The following is a 12,678-nucleotide window of genomic DNA, read 5'->3' as shown; positions in this document are numbered from 1 at the left end:
GCCGATTTAGAATTGTGGCTACAACATGCTCAATATGTCAACCAGTCTTATAACACAAAGATGAATATGTACATTTTACAATTATATTCTTCGATACAATACACCATCCTTTATACTATAGTCACGAAGCTAGATCTTTTACCGAGCTCAGTGACACTCTTAAGAAATTTATTAAATTCTTCATATTTGGAATAAATATGTAAAATTAGATGTCAATAACCTTGGAATAGCAGAAGCACACTTATAGATCCCATTTACATTTGTATGACATGTAACTTTTCGATTCCTTGCAAAAATCAGAAAGTTAGAACCTTGACTGGGGTGGAGTGTGTAGAAAAGCTAATTAATTATCAAAGCTAGCTTTAGAAATAGGGAATCGCATGTACAACAAGTAGCAAGAAATCATATAACTCAGAAACTCCCTTACAAATGCCCTATTTACTATCTCCAATATATTGTGTTCTAGTTTTCTAAAATCATTATGTAGTTAGTTGTTTGTTATTAAACTTAATGATATTTCTGTTTTACAAAATCATTAGCATTGGTACAGTTGCATATCATGTTATCTATTTTATTTACCTTTTTGTACGAAAGAATACATGAAGGAATTTAACAATTAATTCACACTAACTAGAGTAATATATCGAAAATATTTTATTTTATACTAAGAATCAAGAAAGATACATCATAAAGTAGTGAGAAACTACTACTAGAAAGTGAAATGAAATCTTTAAGTTTTACGTCCCACGCATATGCCGGTTAGGCTAAAGGAGACGGTGATGATGAGAGATGAGTGAAATGGTGGAATGAAAAAAGTGGGAGGAAACGGGAAGAACCCCGAGAAACCCACGAGCACGGTGTTTGTCCACCACAAAGTTCACACGGCGCGAGCTGGGATCGAACCAGGGACCTCAAGTACCGGAGGTGAACGCTCTACCACTGAGCCGTGGGACACTGATGCAAAGGACTGAACGACTGCTGCAGTATTTTTCTCACTTATTTCTGATAGAGTTCTACCAGAGGCCATTTCGTGATACCTACACAATAACACAAAATGACTGCCACTTTAGAGTGTTACTTGTGCGTCAATTCAACACTAATCACATCGCCTTCACAGCATATCAGAAATACCTTGTTACTGGCTGTGGGTATTTCCATTGTTATTTACTGTTTGGTATAAGCAAAGCTTCGCGAAATATATTTCGCATTTATGGCAAATAACTAATAATATTCTATGTTTTCTGTAATTGGTCACAATAATATTGTTGTAAACCTGTGAATCCTCTGACAACAGTTACACAGATAGGAGTGTTTTCATCTATTATCTTTATCTGTTATTCTTGTGTCTAAGCACGTATGAACAGAAGATGGTAGAACTGTTCCCTACGTAACTGTTGTTAGACGATTCACAGATTTACAACAATAACATTGTGACCGATTACAGAAAACATAGAACATCATTTGTTACTTGGCATAAGTGCCAAATATTTATTGCAAAGCTTTGTTCATATTAAATGATAAATACCAATGCAAATTCTCTGAGGTAGTAACGAGTTATTTCTGATATGCTCGAAGACGATGTGCTTGGTGCTGAATTAACACACAAGTAACACGCTAAGGCGGTAGTCATTTTGTTCTGTTTCAACACCTCATTTTCTACAGTGTATACTGATCTGTATTAAAGACAAATTCACTGTCGTACAGCTTCCAATGTATTATCTTATTAATTTTAATCACAAAATTTTAGACATTATCAAGCAATTGACCTTCGTTTTGAACATTTTTCTTCGTTACAAATTGAGTAATCCTTGTTGTGCCAATCCTGTGCTATTTTTAAAATTTATTAATGAAACCACGAGAAGCACGGAATGGATTGTTCAAATTCCTCGCTGTCAGTAACTTCCACGCCTTCAAATGTTAATCATAAATCGTAAGTCCTTTAGTGCAGTAAACGTTGAATGACCTTAGTACTCCGTGTTTCAATTGCTACATGAAATGAGAACGAGGTGGTTTGTTATGGAACTTCAAAACCTTATACACAAACGCCGTATAGAATTTGAATCTCTCCGCTGAATCTTCAACAGTGTTAGGTTTCCTATTCCTTTCAATAATGCAACCACCTTTTGAGTGTATTTGTATTTCTTGACGACTGCTTCCGGTACACGTTCAGATTTAGTGTGGTTTGAAGAAGACATCTCATACTTGCTCGTAGAAGGCTCACTCTTACTAATTGATGGACTAGTTACCTGTTCTAAATTCATTTCGTTTGTCGAATCTTCAAGTTCACTCTCCGTCAGCGTCTACATCTACTGTGTCACTAACTGTTAGAGAAACTTTACCACAATTTTTGTTTGCTATCATTGCAACCAATGTATCTGCAAATGTCTTATCTTCTACTCCATTCTTACTCTCAACACTATATTTTTCCACCGCTTCATGACTTAAAATGTTTACTACGTTCATCGGATTAATTGTTCGTATTTTACGTACGGAACGAATGTTTCACTTGTCCTACAAATGCATCCTACAAATACACGTGTCACACGCCTCCCCCCACCAACATTGCTGTACTACAACCGTTTGACATTCGAAGACAGACACCATACACCTCACTGCACAACTACGTTACAATTGCCTGTAGAAAAGCAATCTAAATTCTGCGTGCTATGTCTAAAAACCCTAACAATAGTCTAAAATAAGTCTACTTCGTCAATTTTCCAAAATACGGAATAAAATATTTGGAAAATTCACTATATTCCAGTAGCGTAGCGTTAAGTTTCGCAATGGGTAGACAGTGTATATATATATATATATATATATATATATATATATATATACAGATGGTGATCAGAAAAATGGAAACACCTGTAATTGGCAACACGTCAGATGTATGGGTTGGCAGTGGTGTCGTGGCGCCCGTAGCGCTGGACTGCTGGTGGTGGTGTGTTAGGTCGGTCTCCATACTACGTCAACCGCAGTGGAACAGCACTGTCCAGTGGCTGCAGCAGACGGAGGTAGTGTAAAATGGGAGACCTCTCAGATTTTCAAAGAGGTCAAATTGTTGGTGCGCGGTTATGTGGAGTGAGTGTGACGGCAGTGGCTACATCGGGATGTGAGGAACATCGGAGAAAGTTCAACATCACCCCTGGCCCGCCCAATCCCCAGATCTCAACATAATTGAACATCTGTGGTCCGTCTTGGAAAGACGACTCCAGCGACGATTTCCACCTCCATCCTCTCTCACAGAACTGGCCGATGCCCTGCACGAGGAATGATGTAAAATTCCACTTGTTACCATTCACGACCTCTATGGCTCCATCCCACGTTGCATCAAGGTTGTTCTGAAGGAGAAAGGTGGCCCGACACCATATTAATCTGGTTATTTGCAATTTTGGTCAGTTGTTTCCATTTTTCTGATCACCATCTGCATATATATATATATATATATATATATATATATATATATATATATATATATATATATATATATATATATATATACAGAGAGAGAGAGAGAGTTCAGTGCACCACGATTATGTTCCGAGACTAAGGCAAATGATGATGAGTTGGATGATAGTGGTGGAGTGACGGAAAGAGGGAGAGAATCTCAAGAAAATCTACACACACAGTGTTTGTCCTCTATAAAACCAACTTGGGGAGATTTGGAATCTAACCAGTGACCCTACTCGTCAGAGGTGACTGCCCTGCCCCTGAGCTACCGAGGCTTCTCTTTAAATACTTGTTACAAAATTTTTCCATTTACATTATACCATAATAGCAATAGCTTTAGACTTTTCGATTTAACCCGACCATTTTCTTTATTTGGAATTACTTGCAGTTTAAAACCTCACATCAGTATTGAGGTAGTTTGACGTCTGTTGTGACCTGAAATACACATGTTTATACTCCACATATGTCGTGGTGCATGGGGTTTTTGGTTCGTTCCCAGTTCGCGCCAAGTGAATTTTGTGTTGGACAAACACCGTGTGTGGGGTTTTCGTGGAGGTTCTTCCGTTTCCTCCCACTTCCTTCATTCCACCATTTCATTCATTTCTCATCATCAAAGCTTCCTTTAGCCCAGCCGACATAATCGTGCGACGTAGAACTCAAACATTTCATTTCATTTTAAATCTATTATTAGAAAGAGTAGACACATGGTGCAAAGTATCGCATCGATATCCAGAACCTAATAAAATTCTAAATTTAAGGTTTTAACTTCCTGATGAAAACTTCTGAGTGAATAAAATTATAGAAGTCCGTTTTGCGGTTTTAATAATAATTTCCGAAAGGAAACCCGTATATCGACATAAATTTACTCTGACAAATCTTGGTATATACACTAAATACATTAAATTGAATTAATAATTTACTTTTATGTATAATCTTCCTGTTAGCTTTGCACGATTCCTGATTCAAAAAGTAAACTCATAAATTGGCTATTTTTAAAGTTAATACTAATTTTTACATGAGAGCTTAGGCATGCCATTTAATAATAACTGGTACTGTAAATCTATTTCCAATTATTTGATTTGCACATAATAAGTAACTCAGACCGACCCAAATACAAATTTCCCTAACGATTTTAAAAGCAACAACAAAATAGCAGACTACAAACCCTCCTGCTGTTGCTTTTGTCTTTCCCAGTTTTGATACACTCTGGTATTGCAACTAAACAGAAGCTGAACCTAGATCGTGAAAGATTTATATAAATTACTGTATCCATAAAACTTTCTTAAGCTAGCTATTAATTTAAGTTTTTATTTCCTTCTATTTCTTAATACTTTTTCTTGAAATATGATTGATTATCTAAAAGGAAGAATGACAAGTATATTGGATTTAAAATGGTATCATTTCGCTAAGTATGGCATCACTGCTACTGAGACGTTTTGCCCAATGTCTCTTAGCTAGGTTGTTTCAGCGAGTGAGAAGGCTACAGCCACATGCGCGCGCCGCTTTCAAGTGTACTTTTTTTCAGCCGCGTTGAGATAAATTTCTTGTTGTCTCTCTGCAGCCTGTTTGACAGAGATATAACTTTTTTTCCCCGAATTTTGAAAAGTAAAATTATTTAGAAAGATTCTACTACTATTCTTATTAACCAAGCTATCGCTGGCCCTAGTATTTCTATATTTTTCTTCAACGTGAAATGTATATTAGTTCTTATTAATAAGGAAATTCTAAAGCTATGTTCTTTTAAATTGAAAGGGTAGACAGTGTCTCAATGTCTCATAGCACTCTACGCTACTGCTATATTCTCATACAGTATTTCAAGTACAAAAATGAGTCCTACGCATTATTTTAAATGCTCGCAAGTTATAAACATATAGAGATTCGTTGAAAACTTATCGTGTGAAGCAATTCTGCGTACAATTGAGACATTAACTTCTATTTAAGGTGTAACAACGATGTATTACAAAAATATTTATACATACAGGCTGACTCTAACGTATGTGCAAATCGCGGTATTGCAAGAAGTGGAAAAGACTGGCATAAAGTATTCACAATTACAATATATGAAAAAATGAATTCTCTAAATTAAATATTTCCTTCTTAACAAATTTTCGTAGGTGTTAAAGCAAATAAATAAACAAGTGCCAAAATTAATTTCTTTAGTTGTCAACTACGTGATTTCAATAATAAATCCATCTAAACTTTAAGGAACATATGCTACAATTAGTTATTTATCACAGTTTTGATAGAAAACTAGCCTAGCCCTTATTATAAGTCAGATTTTTTTAATTGTTAAAGTTGCAGTGATGCAGATATTATTTAATATCCTAATTTAATATTGAAGGAAAAAGCAAGAAAGAGGCTTGTTTTATGGGTTGCAACTTGGTATTGAATCTCGTAATAATCTTTATTGTCATCTATTCTTAGCGGGTGTGTATGCATTCTCTTATTACTAATAGCAGAACATACACAAGAAAAGTGAATTCTATGTTTCAAGGGGTATCTTCTTGTAAAAATCGGCTGAGAACTGATAATTTAAATACCCTTCATTGTCCAATGATTCAGCTATAAATCGATTTTATTTAGACAAACTGGCAATAAATAGATTAAAGTATTTTAACTGTGCAATATGCACGTAAACTTATAGGTGCTCAAGTATGAGTATTGGAAAAGAACGCAATATTTTTCAACAATGAGTGTCTTTGTGTAAGGTTCCAAAATTGTAGAAAAAACTACACTATAATGGACTATGTTAAATTGCGTAAAATGGATTTTTGGCTTGGTTTTAGTTTATCTTCCCAGGGTTATGCCTACATGGCAAAATGAGATGTGGACCTACTGATTATAGTGGAATCCGAACCACACTAGCATACAGGGAATCGATCACGGGACCACGAGAACCGAAGTCAAGCGTGCCTGCCACGAGACGAAATTATGTTCTACCTACAATTATTTCTATTGGTGCATCCAACTATATCGAAACTATCAGTGGTTACAAAATAAGATTCCAATTACAAAATGTAAATAAGGAATTTGAATTTAATACTGATTCAGCATGGTGGAAATAGTCTTTAGCTGATAACAACAGAGTAGAAACAGTACTGGGCATATAGGTCTTTCCGAGACACGAAGAACTGGTTTTATTTTCTACGTAACTTTAATAGTAGAAAATTTTCACGACACCTTTATATACGTTACAGAGGTACGTTGTATATTTGTGGGCCATGTTGTATATTTGTGGACCATAAGGTAACACAAATCTAATTCACACAGTTTTTATATGTCCCACTGGGTGAGAGAGCTCTTAAGTCTGAAGTGAAAAGAAATGTTTAAACTTTGATTACGAAAATGGATTCAGGAGTAAATTCCACTGCTATTTGATATCACACTTGACCCGCTTGCCATTTATCATATTTTACCGCAATTCAATATGGCACAGTTCAAAATTTTGATCATGCACTTGAAGTAACCCCATAATTAGATGACCTATCCTGGTTTACAAAGATGAGGTCAGATCTTCCAAAAGCTTTTTCACTTTTGTGCCAGAAAACTTGTCTTGGACTTTGCCTACCGGAGTTCAAGATGATGCCAGTGTAGCAGTTCAACGAAGCACTTACGCATCTGGTGACTATTACTACGTTACTTAGCAACTCAAATTCAATCTTGTCACTAATTTTCATCAAAATTCAACTCTCATGGTCTAAGAACCTTCCTCGTTAGTTCAGTATGATGTGCTTATTCCGTAGAAAATACGAAAATTCGAATTATTGGCCGTTCAAAAATGTTGTTACCCCTATTTGAAATACTAATTATTAGCCAAGAAAACAGTATTTTGATACTTATTTTGGACCATTCCAAAAATTCCTGTTTTGATATTTTTCAGGCGCTTTACTTTAAACTATAAAATTTACAATTTATCAACATTTGAAAACAATGAGAAATAACAACGAAGGATACTCCAGATGTAAATTTCATAATTTTCTTACAGAGGAGCCTTATTACAAGTAAAGCCGATACATCAAAACAAAATATGATATTTTGGATATTTTGTTCTGCAAGTTCGTTATCGGAATTGATACAGGTGTCATACAATGAAATCTACTTCAAGAAAACATAAAAGTAAGAATCAGTCTCCAGCAATATGAGGAACTTCTTCCTAGCCTGTTGCATCTCCTACATATTACAGCAAGTGATGTCTTGATAGTGTTGACTTCAATACAGGAAAAAGACGGAAGCCTGATGGGGAAGACCGTAGCTGTAGGCCGAGTGATTCAGCCTATATCATCTCAGAGAATGAACGTACTCTTCAGTGTCCCATGTTGTGTGGGTTCTTGTATTGTCTTCTAAGAACAAAACCACATGGTTGGAGATCTTTGGCCCCTTGTGACGAGTGGTGAATTTCAATATGCTTAGTGTATAGCACTAGTGTTACATATAGATAATCTCTGTAATGAATTCATGAATATAACACCCTTTTATTCAAGTACATGTTTAGTATACTATTCCGTGCGCACTGTGATACTTTTAATATTTTTGTGACGAGTGAGCTGCGCCCATGTCACTCATGGAGCCATGGTAACCGGAATAAAGGTATGCACTTAGATCTTACAGGCTGTGATGACCGTGATCAGGAACCAATTGACCTTGCACTCCTATCCCATCAGATGGTCGAGTCCTATTTCCATTCGTGATCTCAGAAGTATCTTAATTCTTGCCAACAGATTTCGCTGTGAACAATGTGATGGATTTGAGTACGTCCAGTATCGCATGTAGGCGACACATCAGACACAGTTACACGCCTATTACCTTACATTATTACCTGTAACCTGTCAAGATTTGCTGCATTCGTGGACGCCAAGATCAGTCTTTGTCTTCCACACGCAGCCTTCCTTTATTGAACATTGCGCTCTAGCTTCTGAACGGGAAATGACGTCGTCTCCATAGATGACCTTAGGTATGGATAAATATTTGAGATGCTAATCGCACGAGCCCATTTATAGCGAACAGCGACATGTACTTGTAGTTTTGATCACGTTGCCAGCACATGCCTTTCCCTCATATTGGTTTACATTCGACTGAGCTCTGCTGCTTATCTGTTTCATCTGTCGCACTTTTAATCGTGACTTTAGGAAATATTTTTTAAACATAGTAACATCTTTTTCACTTATTAATAGACATTTTTGTAAAATAAAAAATACGAAGCTGATTTTTGGAATATCCCGTTCTTCATAACTCCATTGGCAATTAAATAAAATATTTTAGTAGTACAGTTTAGAAAACATTGAATGCGATAGAAATAGTTGGAAAATTGATTGCAGCTAAAGGCAGTATTAAGGCAACTGCCACCAAGTGGGAGATACAACTGCAATTTCCTACTAGGTCAATAATCAGGTTTGATTGGTTGGATGGCGTGTAGCGTCACTTTCAATACTGAGGTTGTGTGAGACGCAGACCTACAACTTGGGATCCAAACTATATTAGCTTAAACCAAGAATCTAACCAGAACGAAGGTTACCTTCTAACAATCAGATTACGATCACACGTTTTTACCAAACAAGTTCTATGATTCATATTTTCAAACAGAAATGATAGTTGAAACAGGTTGATGACCACGACACCCAAAAGTGGAACTACAAATACTGTAAAACTCTGTAAAACCACTATATTCAGTTTTGGGGCTCATCACTACCGGTTGTTGCCGTGAAAACCCCATATGAATTTCACTTTATATTTGTTAGCTTGTGCAACCCAGTAGTTTTTGGGCAACTGTATGTTGCCCTATACTTGTAGCCTGACCTCGGAAAGCAATTGTTGCTCACACCTCGTTGGAATGATTTGAAATGGCTGTTAATAAATTGCTGAATCATTTTTGTATTCGTTATTTGAAGTTTAGTTGTTATGTTAATGTACAAAATATTAGCCGAGATATTTCATGAATTTGTCTCTTATTAATTGTTTCTTATTAACTTGTCCCTTATTTGTTAATTATTCACTCATCCCTACATTATGAGTGAAGAAGGAAAGAAGGAATTCATTGAAAAAATATAGTAGCCTACTGTATGTAGTAATGTCTCAAAGATGGATCAGAAAGAGAGAAAAAAACACTTCATACAGTAAATGGATCTTATCCTTGGTGTTGTATATTTATTGCATTCGGGCACAGTTCTAAAAATTGGGTCTCAAACTGAAATTACCGACCACTTAAATTTAATTTATGTGACCAAATGAATATCTTAAGCCACATTTGTCCCCACTATGTCTCACGTACAATTTTACATAGTAATTAACGTAGTGGTAAATTTATTTTTAAAAAGGAAGAAGTTATAAATATTGCCCTGAAGAAAGGCCAGAAGATAAATATAGTCATTATATTTATCTCAGTCATTATTAGAACTTTTCTTAGATGATTCAATTTCTGTATGTATTTTCATAACACTTGAAAATAGTATTTGAAACTGTATAAAGTAAGAAGTAATATTGCACATTTTCAATCATTATCAGAAAATTGAATTTATAAATAATCTCATAGAAGATGGTCATTTATACGTAATCCATATTTCAAGTTACCTCACATTCCTAAACTTGCATTATAAAAATTGTTCTTGAAGTAAAGCAGAGTTCTGGACATGGATAATTAGATAGAACTTTGATTAGCCTGTAACTTTGAGAGCGCTCATTACTTCTCTCTGTCCGTCCCTCCCTCTCTCTCTAAATATCTATATCTATCTATCTTACACACACACACACACACATATATATATATATATATATATATATATATATATGTGTGTGTGTGTGTGTGTGTGTCTGTGTGTGTGTGTGTGTGTACATAACAACAAATTCAACATTTTACTTCTAGGATATTATGGCTTATTATTTCAATTATTATGCTGGTGTCAGCATTTATCACAGCAAAGACTCTGTGGAGTAAATATTTCTACAGCTCTGTGGTGTATGAAGTAGAAACTGACGTTTCCTACAATACAACTATTCCTACTCTCGTGCTGTGTTCAATTGGTGTTCAATGGAATGCATCGTAAGTACGATAAGACATGCTTTACACTTCTTTTAATGACAATATACTAACTTCTCGTGTAGAAGATCCTATGTACATTTAACTTTAGTTCGTTTACAAAATTCAGTGTGTTTAGAATATTAAAATTTGGTATATACAAACTCCACTCACCTAAACACTCTTTCTTAGTATATATATATATATATATATATATATATATATATATATATATATATATATATATATATATATATATATATATATATATATATATAGTGCGGAAAAAGCCTCAGAACGGTCCAATATCTCGCGAAGTATAAAGATCAGCAAAACAAAAATACCAAATCCAACTTCCTATCCCTACCCCTTCGGGGTACGGGGGTAAATTTAAAATTTTAAATGGGAACCCTATTTCATATTGCACATTTGGATTCTCCAGAAAAGGTGACAGTTATACGAGGGGGAGTCAAATGAAAACCATATTTTTTTTTAAATATTATTTATTGGTCACAGTCACACAGGGTACAGAAGTAAATCACTTTTCAACATAGTCCCCTCCTCGTTCAATGCAAGTCCGCCAGCGCTTCGGAAGAGCCTGATTGCCTGCAGTCACTACGCGCCGAGCCAGGCCGGTGTGTGGAGCATCGGCCACAGACGTAATACCATTTGCAAATTTCTGGCACCATTCATAGATTTGTGACTGTGACAAACACGCATCATCATAATGAAACTTCATTCGCCTAAAAATGTCAATCGGTTTCACACCTTCACTTCGCAAAATCCGAATCACAGATCGCTGCTCCTCGCTGGTGCATGTGGCTAGTGGGGCTGCCATTTTGGAACTGTTGTTGCGCCGGTGTTTGTGCATCTGCCGGCTGCTGCCACCTAGGAGACATCCGGCATACTATCGTAAACAGGCATGCCAACTTACAGCTCACTGGCGCCACATGCGGATTTTTATTTCTACTTTCATGGTTTTCAGTTGACTTACCCTCGTATGACCCAAAATTGAAAACAGTGTCTTCGCTGATGGCGGTTGAATCGACACAAAAAATTGCGGTGTACAAAAACGTTACGAAAATGCTAATTGTCAGTCCCGTGCTCTGTTGCCGCACGGTAAGTGTATTGGATTGCGTAGTTAGAAGCTGAGATTTCGATTCCCGTGCAAGGCAATCTTTTTCTATTTTATTTTCCCAAATAAATTCCATATCTTTTAATTTCAAATAGTAGTTTATTGAAGTTAAAAATAAACCATTTTAGTTGACATTTGTACTTTCTGCAAATTAAAGAATACTGACAAATGCATTATTTGTATCGAAGTTAAAATGAAGTATGAATTCCTTATATGGGTAAAAAAAATTCACATAAAAATATTACTCTGCGAAGGAATCAAACTCACGACTTCCAATTTCGTAGGCTACTACGCTAACAGTATCGCCACAAAGCACGATACAGAGAGGTCGCATTTCGTAACGTTTTGCCGTCATCCTTTTTGTGTGTCGTTTCAAGCGCTATTGACATTGTTTTTAATTTTGGGTCAAATCACTGTTACTTTCTCTCGAGAATCCAAATGTGAGATAAGAAATAGGAGATCCCATTTAAAAGTTCCGGCCTGTACCCCCGAAGGAGGTGAGGATAAATTGTTGCGTTTGGGGTCATTGAATAGTTTCTTCAAAACAATTTAACAAGTTTTATTTTAATTTTGCAGATCTCTATATTTCCCGAGATATTCGACCATTCCGGGACTTTTTCCGCACACTGCATATATAGGGATTCAAAAGTAGGTAAAATGTTATATTAGTACCTTTCTTCCCTATAGTAGTCATGCATGAAATAAGTTCTTGATAAAGAAAAAGTATTAATTATATAAGGTCAAAATTAGAATAACATAGGAATTACAATTAAATACAATAAATCTCGGAGGTTCTCAAAGTGTTGGCCTTCAGTATTTAACCATTCCTGCAGTCTAGTTTCTACACTCAAGCAGACTTTGGTGCAGCAGTTTTTATTCTTACTAATTATTTGGCACGCTTATCTTGAGAAAGTAGTTATGTCGTCAATAGTGCGTAGTCACCTCGAAAATACTAAATTTTTGACAATGCTCAAAACGAAATAGTCCATTGGGGTGAGATCAGGCGATCGTTGTGGTCATTCTACTGATCATCGTCGACCTATACAACGATTGGTAATTCGTTTCTTTTTAAAGCAAAACTCGC

General features: G+C 35.8%; 1 protein-coding gene across 1 annotated transcript in view; it reads left to right on the top strand.

Annotated features, from left to right (window-relative positions):
* The window catches only part of LOC145688105 (uncharacterized), a 97,589-nt gene that overhangs the window by 44,805 nt on the left and 40,106 nt on the right, over window positions 1-12,678 (top strand). Inside the window, exon 12 of the mRNA XM_081761855.1 lies at window positions 10,307-10,483. Coding sequence (XP_081617981.1) covers window positions 10,307-10,483 — 177 coding nt within the window. The remainder of the gene's footprint in view (window positions 1-10,306; window positions 10,484-12,678) is intronic.

This window comes from Thermobia domestica, chromosome 1 (assembly GCF_964235325.1).
Source record: "Thermobia domestica chromosome 1, izTheDome1.hap1.1, whole genome shotgun sequence".
Lineage (NCBI taxonomy): Eukaryota > Metazoa > Arthropoda > Insecta > Zygentoma > Lepismatidae > Thermobia > Thermobia domestica.
Note: the sequence above shows the minus strand (reverse complement) of the source record. Positions and strands in the feature narration are given on the sequence as shown.